Genomic DNA, 14,850 nt, shown 5'->3' with positions numbered 1-14,850 from the left:
ACTGCTGTAAAGATTTTAGCCATTGTTTCAGCTGTATAGAAAAACTAAGAGATCTGATTGTAACTAAATCAACAGGCATATGCACAATAAGAACTATATTGATGACGGATAACACTTAATGTGTACAAGAAAACTGTCTATTAACGTCATTACTTATAAATGTATGCACAATGCATTACAACACATTTTTATTGTGTTTATGAACACAATGGCCAAAGATTAGTCTTTAAAAAAATGCAGGAATTTTGTTAAGTTTGCTTCTTTATGTGATTATGTGAAAATATCTTAAATGTTTCTCAAAATAAAATATATAGTGTATTCAAAGGGGGAAAAGTTGTTGTTTTTTCTCCAGACATTTAAAAAGAGCATATTTTAGAGCAGTAATCACAATACTGTGAAACTGTGATATTTTTATCCAAGGTTAACATACCATCAGAATCATATACCGGCCCATGTCTATTTTGTATCTTTCTTAACCATGAGACAAAAGCCCAAATACTGAGACATACAAACTGACAAATCAACATGTGACCACATCATAAAACCCCCAAAGTCCATAAACATATTAAACATCCCTGAACGTATCAGTATCTGCCTTTGGAGTCTGGACTATCTTGGTGAAAATGACATGTTTTGCCATATAAACAAATGCTCGTGATAATTTGCATTCCTACATGATTTTGATTGCGGCAATACTGCAGCCCTACTTTATCATAGCTCCTGTGTTTTAAATGCATCCTTTATAAATGATTTGAAACAGTTTGTTTCTAACATTTGATTGGAAACTGTTTAAAGTATTTGGATTGTCGAAATTGGTTAAAAATACATTTTAGACACAAACAACACCATGTATGCAATTCATTATAAAAAGACCCAGAAATTCATTCTCTACACGAGAAGACTTTCTGAACTGCACTATTCAAAGATTTCCATCTTATTAATAGGCCATTTTTTCATAGAGAATTTACGTACACAGTAGCTTTGTCTGTGACTTCAAGTAATTTCGTTTTGCTTTGAATCAAATGTCGTAATGTTATGACTCATCTTGGTTCAAGGACTATTTATGAAATACTTTTTTTGAAACTGCCTACTAAATAGAATGAATAAAAACGCTTAGAAAAAAAATGTGAAAATATGCCTGAGGAAAAAAGTCAGTGGTCACTTTTGAGCTCTTCAAGAAGGCACCGAGTAAAATCCCCCCAAAATTTGGAGATCAGTAAAAACATTTCGTAATGGCTCTGGGTAGTAAGCTAAACATGGGTAACCTTCCCTCAACTGTTTCAACAGTTCCCATGGCAATAGAAACTTAGCGTGGGCCACCACACATGTTGATGATACCTGTAAGCAGAATGAGAAACGTGTAGCCGCAACACTGTACATTGTGGATAATTATTCCATTGCAGGTAGAGTGTGACTAGAGTAACAGTTGGGGAAAAACAGCACTGAAAAAGAAAGAAACCCATAGTGTCTTGACCGGATGTATACAAGCAGAACGTTGTAAAATAAACAAAGCGCCGACCATATGTTGTCACGGAGCATTCAAGGGCAATCCCTCTTACAGAGGCAATTTTGATGAATTGTCAGTGAAATCTGTACTCTGCAGCTGCCGTGCCAGGGGGTGCCGCGTGAAAGCCCTTCACCTGTGCCGCTATCCATTCCTGGATAACTGCGTAGGTGGCGGCCGGCTGAAAGCCTACATTTACCCACTTTGGCGTAATTGCAGCGTTTACTCTTTGATTGCCTAAGAGCTCCATTCATACTCACTCCTACCTCGTTGGATGAGAGCTTCTGCAGTGGGGTTGATTGCTTTACAATGGCAGATCAAAATATTAGAGTGATCCCTCTGAGCAGTCACAGTAAGCGTCTGACTAACAGTTATTATTACGCTGTCTGTCAGTGTAATAACAAAAGGGAGCTAAATTGTTTAATGGGGTAAAAAGAGCTGGTTCATGCTCGCCCAATAATTACCAATTTGCTGCTTGCTTACAAGATTTTGATACTAAACGCCTCAAGTGATGGAAAACAGATCATGTGACTAAAAGACCAAGTCATGGTGGGGAAAGTGCATCTTGAAATTCTCCTGCAGTAACGAAATCAGGAAAATAAAATATAAAAAAATAACTGCATAAACTTATTTGCCCCCCCCCCCCCCCTTTTTTTTTTTTTTTTTTATTTATTTATTTTTTTTTTTATGTATAACATTAGTGTATATGCACATAAAAAAGAAAGCATATATTGCTGAAAGAGTTTCCCGGTTTCCTCCGGTTATATTTGTGAGTGTATTCAGATGTATGATCTCTGAAATGTATCTAATATAAGTGTAAAACTCATTCATTCATTTTCTTTTCAGCTTAGTCCCTTTATTAATCAGGGGTCGCCACAGCGGAATGAACCCCCAACTTATCCAGCATATGTTTACGCTAGCGGAAGCCCTTTCAGCCGCAACCCATTCCTGGGAAACATCCATACACACTCATACACTATGTCTTTGGGCTTGTGGGGGAAACTGGAGCACCCAGAGGAAACCCAAGCGAACACGGGGAGAACATGCTCCACAGGGAGAACTCCACACAGAAATGCCAACTGACCCAGCTGAGTCTCGAACCAGCGACCTTCTTGCTGTGAGGCGAATGTGCTACCCACTGCGCCACGACATCGCCCAAGTGTAAAAATTTTATTAAATAAAAATTGCACATTTTTATCTCCGCATTTTGACTCTTCTCACAATTGTGAGTTTATAATCCATATTGCATTTTTTTCTACAACTGTGAGATATAAACTCACAATTACATGCTAGAAAAGTCAAAATTGTGATTTATGACATTTAATTGTAAGTAAACAGTTTTTCTTCTAACAATTGAACTTAGGCTTCACGGTGGCGCAGTGGGTAGCACGTTCACGTCACAGCTCGCTGTGTCGCTGGTTCGAGCCTCAGCTGGGTCAGTTGGCATTTCTGTATTGAGTTTGCATGTTCTCTCCGTGTTCGCTTGGGTTTCCTTCGGGTGCTCCGGTTTCCCCCACAAGTCCAAAGACAAGCGCTACAGGTTAATTGGGTAAGCTAAATTGTCCGTAGTGTATGTATGTGAATGAGTATAAATGAATGTTTCCCAGTGATGGGTTGCAGCTGGAAGGGCATCCGCTTCGTAAAACATATGCTGGATAAGTTGGCAGTTCATTCCGCTGTGGCGACCCCAGATTAATAAAGTGACTAAGCTAAAAAAAAAATAAATGAACGAATAAATGAATTGAACTCGATGACTCTCTTTATTTCACAGTTTATTTCTTAGAATTACAAGTACATAAGACAAAATTGCAAAAATACATTTTTGTCAATTTCACCTTTATTATGATAGGGCAATTTATATTGACAGGAACGATTGAAAGATTGAATCAGGAAATGCTCTTGGAAAGGAAGCATGTAGCAGAGATGCAATATATGTCGAGACACTGATCACTAGGCTCTTGGCACTGACAGAACTGTGATTTATAACTGCTAAATCTCACAATTCTTTTTGTAATTCTGAATTTTCTCTTCCCAAGAAGATATCTTACAATTCTGTCTAGCAAATGTTAATTTGACAAAAAAATTAAACTGGAAATCTCAATTTGAAAAATCACAATTATTTTATTTCTTTATTCTGTGGAGGAAACAGGTTTTACTCCGATGAGCCAACTAATATTAAGAAAGAAATTATACATGGCATTTTAAAACATGAATTATTTAAAAAGACTTTTTTGATAGTCAAGACTATTTTGCCCTGTTCTCTGTAAGGAACAGTTTTACTAATAGATCTTTAGCCCACTAGTGATGTCTGGTTCATGAGCAAATTGCTCTTTTGAACCAGTTTATTAAAGTGAACTTTGTGAACTTCAAATCAGAATGAATCATCTTAAACAGTTCATGGATTGAGTCAGTACAGATCTACTAGTTACTCAATCAAAACTCACTTTCAGACGTGCCTGTCTGTCACTTCGACTTGACATGAGCCAATCTCCAAGAGTACATGATCCTGTGATGTCGGTTTTTGCCTACTCATTCAAACACTCCAGTTACTCAACAGTACGCTGAACTGGGAACAGTACAGACACTTCTGACATGCTGAGAATATGTTTCCTATCTCTTCTAGAGTGAAACTAATAAAACATTCTGAACATATAGACTGCATTCCAAAATTATTTATTTGAATTCAACTTCTTCAACATCTACTTCGTGTTTGCTATTTTAATTCAAACTCAAGAAACTGAAAACATGCTCAATACAATTCTAAACGGTGCCCAAGCCCATTGCAAACTAACACATCAACAACATCTGTGAGATACAATCCGTATTGATGCACAGACGGTCTTATTTCATTATTTTTTATTTGATTATTTGTTTAAACGCATGCCTTTGGCAGGCTGTCTCTGCACCAGTTGGCCCATGGGCGGGTAGTGAAGTTAAGAGGTGCAAACCTTAGTCAGGAATGGTGCGGTACTGTGTCGCCCCACGTTCTGCCAACAACCCGACAGTGGTGCCATCACTGACTCAGTCACTGACCCAGAGCCCCCACCTGCATGAGCAACGCTTTGAGCTGTAGGACCCAGCGATGCCCATCTCAAGCTGCCCACTAGAGCAGAAGGCCCTTTGACTCACGCCCATCTGGCCTGCTAGCACGTTACAGTACGCCAAGGTCTGTGAGCACACTGCTAACTTCCCTACCCTTCCCAAGAGGGGACAGTTAACAAATCGGGAGTCCTAAAAGTTTGGTGACAAGCAACTTTTTTTTTCTTGTCAAGACGGCATGTGGTTAACATGGCGATGACAAGTCAACATTCCGCCTCCAGGTTTTCCCACATACATACACAAATACACAAACACAAAAGTTCAATGTTGCACCCTGTGTAGGAGTTAAAAAGGATGCACGTTATGGTCTTCATTAGTTATTTCCATCTAAACATGTCACGAATCACATGATTTCCGATGATGCTGCCATACGAGATGATATTCGTTACATGGTAAGTGCAAAAACAATTAGATGAGATTTAGAAAAATTAGATGAGATTTAAAAAAAAAAAAAAACACGCACACACAATAATTTTAATAAAGTAAATTAAAAAAAATTTCCTAGAACTTAAATTGGATTTCATGATTGTACCATTTAATCAAATATATAAACATGTGCTACATGATTTCCTCTTAATAACAAAATAAACATACATCTAAAATTTCACCAATGAGAAAAAAAGCAGTTAAGAAAGCATATCTTAATAGCAATCTGGATGTTTGCACAAGCTCAACAATTTGGCTTTGTACAGTACATTTCTTTTAGTCTGGTACACATCAAGCTGACACCTAACAAGTAACACTGATGGTATCTAACTTGTTGCCTCACTTGGGTTAATGCCTGGACCTGTCTGGACCAAAAAGCTGGCCGTGATCACACCAAACAGACGAAAGTTAACTGAAAAACAGCGCATGTTCTGCGCCTGCAGGGGAGGGCGTGTCTTTCAGCATCACGGATAGCAATATCTGTTTTCTCGTTCTTCAATGGGAGATCGGAACTTCTAACGCATGCGGGCAAAGCGTAAACAAAGCAGCATTCAGTACCATTATCACAGTAATTGTCACTCACCACAGAGGGACTTGCTCCTGCAAATATGTTTGATAATCTAGTAATCCATATCATTTGTAAATATTTGAATAATGTAGTAAAATTAAAGCCGGCCTCTGTGTTCCTTTATGACCTAAATTGTTTACTTGCTACGTCACTTGTTTCTTTGCTGAACAACCAGTCAGAGTGTTCTTTTCAGCCGACGACTTGATGTTGATTCGACAAGCTGAATCGGGCGAATGAGCTCTGACGTTAACTAGTAGCTTTTTTTTAAATCTACATTTTAAAAACAGTGTGAGTGTTGCTCAGATTGAATTAATTTCATTTTTAATTATAAAACTTTGATGTTTTTACCCTCATGTTTTCTGACCTCATCAGACTGAACAGAGGAAATGGACTGGAGAAAATTTTCTAGTCAAAGCTGTATGCCCAGTGCCACACTTACCTGCATCATCACCACAGCCCAATAGATGTTACAAGTTCACTGCGGCATGCTGTTTCGAACTCCTGAAACAAACTAGCCTGCTTTTGTCACACTAACTTGTGTTTAAATGCCTAACATACATTAACATTAAACAAGTGTCTTTTCCTTACTCAAAAGCATAATACAAACAAAAATTATTTAAGTAAACTTCAGGTTTAAAACAAGGATGTCCCAAACAATGTCAAGGGTTACTATCAGTATCTGATTAAATTTTATCTTTAAACTTTAACTTTATTATCTGCATTGGCGATCCCATTTACTGTAATTCACATGTGAGGTCTCATGCATCAGTTATAAAAAAGGCACTTTCAAGTGGGTTTCTAACTCAATTGCATGTGCAACGTGAGAGAAGCCATGAGATCTGTTCTAGCAGTTAACAGGGACATTCAAGCTCCTAATGTTTTCTAATATTTAAATGACTTTTTTCGAACAAAAATGCCCCTTCATAGACACCTGAGAAAGTACCCTTAAAGGGTACCTTAAAGTACCCTTCTCAAAGTGAAACTGGTGGGGAATAGACATGAAGTTGATCGTGACAAACAGGAGGAAATTTGGCCATTTATGTCCCCATCACTATTAATTCATTTATATATCGCCCATACACTCAAAGCGAATAAAATTTGTCATTTTTGTAAATTTTGTTTAATGCAGTTTGAAAAGTGAGAAAATTAAGCAAAACACCAGTCCAGTCTTTTTTTTCTCAGTTTATGAATCTGATGCTATAAGAGGCAAAATGCAGACATTACTGTATTATTATTATTATTATTATTATTAACTTCATATGCTTGAAAAATGTTTTATGATGTTATTCAATGTCACGCTTTTAAGTTCAACTTAAAGCCCTGGTTTATTAGCATTTTGTTTGGGTGATTGGGGGCAGGTGGGGCTCAAAACCCTTCTCTAACCCCAAGGTGTGGAATGGCAGAAGAGGTTTGAGAAACACAAACTTAAAGGAATAATTTGTGCAGGTACATACAGTATATGCTCACTAAATCACATATTCACTTAAGATTAAATAAATAGAACTTTTGTAAAAGTTGGAATTTTGGCATCATTTACTCGCAATCCACTTTCTTCAGCTGAACAAAAAAATTGATATTTTGAAGAATTCTGAATCCCTGTAGCTTACATTTGATCATAGGGTTGTGCAATTAATCAAAATTCCATTTAATTTTTTTTCTTCCAGCATTTATGAAAAAACAACCTATCTCACCCATTTACCAGCAGTCTAAATTCAGTAAAATCATGTTATGTGATTTATGAAGTATGTATTCAATCTTTAAATAAATATTTTTGGTCATATAGCCCACTCATAATTGTTTTTTTTATAATCATGATTATAATACTGACCAAAAAATAGTGATTATGATTTTTTTTCCATAATCGTGAAGCCCTTTTTTCCTATAATAGATGTCCTTGACTATTCAGCATTCTTCAAAATATCTTCTTTCTGTGTTCGACAGAAAAAAAGACACTCAAAGATGGTGAGTAAATGTTCCTTTTTGAAATTTAACTCTTTAATAAATACCTCCTTTTCTACAGCCATAGATTGTATTCAAGTCAGTAGGCAAAAGGCATAAATGTTGCCTGATAAACGTCAAGCTATCATTGCAATAGCCAGTTCTTTTAAATGAAGAGATTCCTGATGAAGGACTGACTGACCTGTCCAGGTTTGATGTTCAGAAACTGCAGCACTTCCTTTACCATGACCGGTGTGTGAAAGGGCTTCTCCCCTTGGACTGGGATCTCAGAATTAGGGTTTGAAGGCACTGATCCAGTATAGGGTCTGTCTGGATGCCACGACTTTCTCCAGCACCTCCTGAACATTTTGGGGTTTTGGAGAGGAACCACATGTTTCCAAACTCCCAAAGTCTGTCTGCAGGGTGCAACCACGAAGCAGCTATAATATTGGAGCATCCTGCACAGAGGACACATATTTAAACAGAATAATATTGACAAGAAACATGTTGTCAAACATGCCATCTGTTATAACTCATTTGTATTAGTCATTAAATGTTTAATTGAAGACTGAGACATTTAAAACTCACAATACAAATTGTTTAAGCGTGTAAATATGTTGTGAATATGCAAACGTTAGAAATGAATCTTCTTATTTAATCTAAATTACCCATCAGTTTCTAATTTGCAAATGTCTCTGTATCTATAATTGAGAAATGCCTGCTAGATAGACAGACACGTGCCAGAGCATGGTTTTTCTGGCATCAGTGGCATGTGTTCGGGATCATATATTTTCGGATTCTAAAATGAAGTGCGTGTGTTTGCTGTCATATCTTTTAACACGTGATGTAGTTAAGGACATTCGACTACGCACACCATAGAGTAAATCATATTCACATGTCATTTCGGAAGCACATAGCTTACTGTGCGAACAGATAACAAAACAGCAAGTTGTGACTTTGATTAAAGGTAACGTACGGTAACTATTAAACAGCGTCGCTTAGTCCTTTAGCGATGTGTGTGTACTGTAGTAGGTTCACGAGTGCAGCTCTGACAGCTCCCGGAAGAAACAGGAGAGACGATTATGTGTTCCTCCTGTAACAGAAAAGATAGTCAAATAAATCGTTATCTGTATATTGGAAACACATATAGCGATATTGACAAATGAACAAATGCATGCACAGATGTGTTTATCCTGTCCAAAACTGCCAAACTAAGAATGTTTGTTTCATATTCTGATGAGTAGTATTTAAATAAAAAGACTAGTTTAGTTTTATAACGTTTGTTATAACGTTATAACACGTTACAAATTTACTGTTTCATAAAATAAACAAATAATTGATTTTTTTCTGTGATTTTCCACGTGATATATGTGTCGTATTCACACTTTTCGAGATCATGAGAATATAAAAATAAATATAGGTAAATGTAAATATTTCATACTACATCATATTAATATTATATTAATAAATATTATATAAATAAAAATAAGTTGTATCTGTATTATAAACGTCTTTATATACATTTTAACAGACGCTTTAATGCATCATCCGTGGAAACAATTAGAGAAATTGTAGACACCTAACTTAACGTTACATCAAGAAAAAACTTTTAACGTTAAACTGAAAAACTAACGTTCATTTTGGTCACATATTTAAATATCAGCCGCATAACTAAAATCTCGCAAACTGCTCGTCTAATTGCGCTAATAACAATAAAGTAACTTAAACCTGGAATATCGTATGGCGTAGAAATCATATTGTTCAATACAAGAAACATTTCTTGCTTTAGTTCACCCTGTGATTCCGCCGTAAATGAAATTCTTCATCACCCTTGATTCAGTCCATTCAGTCGCAGCGTCATACGTCATCTGACGTAAGAAATCCCTCATCCAATCAGACGCACGAACGGAACATCAGCTTGCGTTTGAAATCTTCGCGCTTAGGGTTTTGGTTTTGCTTACTATCAGCTCGAATGTCGGCATTTAAACTCACATTTCTCATAATAACATAGTAAAACCACTCGTTGAGGATTCATATTGTATCAGATGGTAGGTTGTAAGCACTTTATCGCGTCAACGCAGTCTTTTGTGAATGAAACGAAAGAGGTAAACAGTTAGCGGTAGCTTTTAGCGCAACGCTAACAGATGCTATTGACAAATGCTAATAAGAGTTTAAAAGTAAAATTCAATAGAAAACTTTATGCATAAAATAATCTAGTGGTAACTTAAAGTCGACTGTCGTGTTTCCCTTAAGTTACTGTGCATTTTAAAATAAATGTGTACTGACACATGTTTGCAATATAAGCTTCTGGATCGAAACATTGTGTGTGCAAAGAATAACGTTAGTCTGTTATTCTTATTTTAAGCCCCAATGTGTTTTTTTTTTTGTTGTTGTTTTTTTAATATATTTATTTACAACAAGCCATAACAAAGCAAACAGATTTGGGTTGCCAGAATTTATACTGCTTACACACAAAATAACCGGTCAATTAATAGGTTAACAGCAGTAATGGTTGAATTTTTTTAGATGTTTTTTAGATTATTTTACATCTGTTCATTTTGAATGCTTTCAAATACATTGTAAACAGTTACACTAATATTCTGTTATTGTTTTTTAAAGATACAAAACAACAGTAAAGGAGCAGAGATCTTCAGTGATTAGTTGTAAACAGGACAATGTCAAATGGAGAGGTCTGCAGTCACGTTAAAGTGGTGGTCCGTGTCCGTCCTTTAAATGACAAAGAAAAGGATGGAAATTTCAAGAAGGTTGTCCAAGTTGTTGACAACCACATGCTTGTCTTTGATCCTAAAGAGGAAGAAGTGACATTTTTCCGGGGACAGCGTGTAGGCAACAGGGATGTGCGGAAGAGAGCAAATAAGGACCTCAAGTTTGTGTTTGACACCGTGTTTGGTGAAGAAGCTTCACAGATTGAAGTTTTTGAAAACACCACTAAAGCAATTGTGGATGGTGTCCTGAATGGCTACAACTGCACTGGTGAGACATTTGATTTCTTTTCATTCTTGAAGTATTGCTTTGTGTCATGTAGTGCAATTTTTCACATTTTGTTAGTGATGCAAGAGTAAGACCTTTTAACTTGTCCCATTTCCTCCCTATTCTGCCATGCTAAATGGATTTTTTACAATTAATGTAGTTAGGCATGAGACGATAATACAATTTTCAAGCTTTATAATGGCTTGGAAAAGTCAAGCTTTTAAAACCACCAAATATTCTGCAGTACCGTTCCTACAGTATATGTAAGATTTTTTTATTTACTTTTTTTTAGGACAACAGTATCTCCAGCAGTAAAGATATCCAAAGATCCCATTTTAAATTGTAAAGAAATGTGTTTTTAAAACTAATGGAGACAGTAGAATTGTATAGCCTGACATGTTTACTGTTGCGAAATATTTTTAAAGTTTCTCAAGATTAAATAAATTGTGTTCAAAGGGGGAAAGTTTTCGTTCTTTTACCCTGACATTTAAAAAGAACATATTTAAGAGCAGTAACCACAAAACCTTCAAACCGTGATATTTTTATCCAAGGTTATCATACCGTCAGAATCTTATACCGGCTCATGCCTAAATGTAGTATGAGTAGCAATCTGGTAATTTATTGGTACATTTCGACACTATTTGGTTCTTTTCAGTTAGTTGGCTTTAATATAGCTGATTATGTTCATTCATTAAATTATCATTTTATTTTTCTCAGTGTTTGCTTATGGAGCTACAGGAGCTGGGAAAACACACACCATGTTGGGGACCAGTAATTCCCCAGGAGTAATGTTTCTCACTATGAAAGAACTGTTTGCACGCATGGACCTCATCAAGGAAGATAAAGTGTTCAATGTAGCCTTTTCTTATCTTGAGGTGAGGTTTTTATTTATTCAGATTTATGTGCAGTTTTTACTTATTAGTGTCATTCACTAAAGTACATTTGGGGTTGGAAAGCTTTTTGGAAAACATTTCTTGTCAAAATTAGGGTTGCATTTATTTGAGCAAAATTTTGAGAAACAAAAATGATGAGAAATGTCATTTTAATTGAAATAAAAAAAAGCAGAGCTGATTTATCAGCAGCAAGTCATTAAACTTCAGTCACATGAGCTATCATTGTTATATGTTGATTTTGTTGCTCCAGCAACATTTCATATTATGCCAATGTTAATATTTTTGCAGAAAACAATATTTTCTAATGAATACAAAGTTCATAAGAACAGCATTTATTTGAAACATGTATATTTTTTCATTGCTGTCACTTTTGATTAATTTAATGCATTCTTGCTGAATTAAAATATTTGTTTTTCAAGTATATATATATATTTTTTACTCCATTATTTTGGAATGGTAATGTACATATATTTTAATGGTACACTCAACGTATTTATTTATTGCTGTGGTCAAATTATGTAATATCAATTTATACTTTTATTGACGTATAGCGGCACTGACGCAGAATCGCACATAAGTCAAAGATTTCAGTAATAATGGCATTTTATAAAAGTACCATTTTAATGAGGGGGAAAAAGTACTGAGAGCAGCTTACAAAAAGTGCTATTTCTGTGTTAGTTCTCAATTCATTGTTCCTGGAGCAGTATGAATAAGTCTATGCTTCTGTGTCTCTGCACTTTCTCCTGCACAGGTTTATAATGAGCAGATTCGTGATTTGCTAACTAACTCTGGTCCATTAGCGGTGAGAGAGGACGGCTCCAATGGAGTTGTGGTTCAAGGACTCACCCTGCACCAGGTAAAATTGGGCTCCATGTGTCATATGTGCACTTTCTGTGAGCTTGAATCAGGTCACTATAGACTGATGATATGTGTGTGTGTCATCTTTGTAGCCCAAATCTGCAGAGCACATCCTTGAAGCTCTTGATTATGGCAACAGAAACAGGACGCAGCACCCCACTGACATGAACGCCACATCTTCACGCTCTCATGCCGTATTCCAGGTAAATGGTCCAGGTCTCTTTTCTCTGTAAATATCACATCCAGTTCTGTGTAATTGTTTGCATCCTCTTGTTTTGATACTGAGCCTAAACTATCAGTTGACTTATGTGAGTGAACAGTTTGGTTTTTGTTATTTCTGCATTTCCTGGAAGTCTTGGGCAGGCATTGGGCTTTTGGCACAGAAGTGTTTTCAGCCACAGATAAACTTCCAGTGAAAGGTTAATGTGACTATTTTCAGTTTCATAAGGTTCCTTTTATGGCATCATTTATGTAATTTAATCAAAATTAGGACTGCACAATATATCATTTCAGCATTGACATATCGCAATGTGATCATTCGCAATAGCCACATCGCAGGATTTTATGGATACATCAATCGTTGTCTAAACACAAATACTCACAATACATACAAATACAGAATTGCACTGCAAATAGCACAGACCACAACAAAAATGAGTCGGAAATTTATAGATTGTTTGTTAATTAGATTTTATGGAGATTAACTTAAACTGCAGAATCATCCCAGTTGATCTGAAGCTTGATCTGAAATAAATATTCTTTCCAAATAGAGACATTAAGTAGGGGTGTCAAAATTAGTTGTTTCTTCGGTGCACCGCGATGCAGACGCGGACAATTCGGTATCGGTTCAGTAATAATCATAACCGGTTATTATGCACTGACGTCATTTACCTCATATGCGCTCTGTCGTGAGGGAGGCGAGCGCGGGTATTTACAACACTACAGGCGCCAACTACTTAAAAATTTCACTGTGTGTTTGTTTTCTGGAAAGTCTTTCACTGGCACTTACAGCAGAAGCCCCTATTTCTCTGCGATTGAGGGAATGAAAGTACTCCATTTCTCTCTCTCTCTCTCTCTCTCTCTCTCTCTCTCCCTCTCTCTCTCTCTCTCTCTCTCTCTCTCTCTCTCTCTCTCTCTCACTCTCTCACTGTGGCCCATTTCACCTGCTGGCGTGACTTTTCCTCCCCTCTCTTTTCCTCTCGGCTGTATGCATTCCCGCGGCTGTACCTGTGCATTCTCACAGGACCCGACCAGATTTTATGCGGCACGGGAATAACTTTCCGAATAAAGCGCAGCAGCGGTCAGTAACTCTGGTGTAATTTTAACATGAGTGGGCGGTCTCACAATATCGCTCCCGAGCAAGCAAGCGCGCTTGGCGTGTGTGCGTGTGTTTGTTTGGTGCTGTCTATGTTTGTGTATGTGTGTGAATGAGAGACAGTGTGGTGGTGTGTGTGTGTGTGTGTGTGTGTGTGTGTGTGTGTGTGTGTGTGTGTGTTTATACAGACAGCTTGTTATAGCCACCCCCCAAAATACAACACTGTGTATGGAAAGCATCGTCGATGCACCGAAATATCGAATTGAACCGAATCGATGCCATGATAATCGTAACCGAACCGTGAGACCAGTATAGGTTCACACCTCTAATATTAAGTCATCTGGTAAAATTGTATTCATATCGCATTATAGATCACAAAATAAAAAAAAATAATAACTCAATGCTAGATTTTTCCAATGTCATGCAGCCCTAATCAAAATATAGTCCATTAAATAGACTTAAGCATTCATTTAGTTGTTCAAGCGTAAAAAGAAATAAAAGGCCTTTTATATGCAAGCACCTTGAGGAAAATGAGCTCAGGCTTTGTGATTGGTCAGTTTGATTGCGGTGACAAGCGTGGGTGGCGGGGATTAATTTCTGTTGTTTAACATTGATGTTTAATAAATAATCGTAGAGAGCAGATAGTGTGTGTTTTCTTCAATTTTTCTGTTATCAAGTAATGCACCCTTCATTCAAAAATCTCTCACTGGTAATAAGTGAGCATATTTACTGTATAAAACTTGTCAGTGAACTAAAAGGGGGGGAAAAATAAATAAATAAAATAATCAATCATTAATCGTAATCAAGTTAAAATGTTCAATTAATCAAGAATTAGATTTTAGGCCAAATCGCCCAGTTTTTTAACCCATAATAATAGCCCATTGTAAATGAAGTTACTTTGCTTTTGATTATTTTAACCCTAGACTCTATAATATACTTAGACTCTTTATACCTACATTCTAAAATATAAAAGTTTATAAAGTATACATTTTAGAAAATATATTAAAAAAACAAAAAATTCATGGTTTCATAGTTTAAAGGGGTAGTTCACTCGGTAATCAGTATTTGCTCACTCTTTTTGCTCACCCTCAATTTGTTCCAAACTTTAAATTTTTTTATTTTATTATGTTATTTATCATTTATAATTTTTTACTTTTTTTTTTCTACTAAATCCAGTAGCAATTGACACCCACAGTAGTGGAAGGGTGCTTTCACACCTAGACCTTTGTTTCGGAACCTGACGTGTTTCCCCAGTTAG

At 36.4% G+C, this 14,850-nt stretch overlaps 2 protein-coding genes across 2 annotated transcripts in view; one reads left to right on the top strand and one right to left on the bottom strand.

The window, feature by feature from the left end:
* Nucleotides 1-8,574, bottom strand: part of mettl15 (methyltransferase 15, mitochondrial 12S rRNA N4-cytidine) — a 133,084-nt gene extending 124,510 nt beyond the window's left edge. Inside the window, exons 1-2 of the mRNA XM_056461612.1 lie at nt 8,512-8,574; nt 7,738-7,993 (exon numbers count right to left, since the gene is read on the bottom strand). Coding sequence (XP_056317587.1) covers nt 7,738-7,992 — 255 coding nt within the window. The 5' untranslated portion in view covers nt 7,993; nt 8,512-8,574. The remainder of the gene's footprint in view (nt 1-7,737; nt 7,994-8,511) is intronic.
* An 881-nt stretch (nt 8,575-9,455) lies between these two features.
* Nucleotides 9,456-14,850, top strand: part of kif18a (kinesin family member 18A) — a 42,648-nt gene continuing 37,253 nt past the window's right edge. Inside the window, exons 1-5 of the mRNA XM_056461611.1 lie at nt 9,456-9,583; nt 10,155-10,529; nt 11,244-11,401; nt 12,171-12,275; nt 12,370-12,480. Of these exons, the coding sequence (XP_056317586.1) occupies nt 10,211-10,529; nt 11,244-11,401; nt 12,171-12,275; nt 12,370-12,480 (693 nt within the window). The 5' untranslated portion in view covers nt 9,456-9,583; nt 10,155-10,210. The remainder of the gene's footprint in view (nt 9,584-10,154; nt 10,530-11,243; nt 11,402-12,170; nt 12,276-12,369; nt 12,481-14,850) is intronic.

The sequence above is a fragment of the Danio aesculapii genome, chromosome 7, assembly GCF_903798145.1.
Source record: "Danio aesculapii chromosome 7, fDanAes4.1, whole genome shotgun sequence".
NCBI lineage: Eukaryota > Metazoa > Chordata > Actinopteri > Cypriniformes > Danionidae > Danio > Danio aesculapii.
Note: the sequence above shows the minus strand (reverse complement) of the source record. Positions and strands in the feature narration are given on the sequence as shown.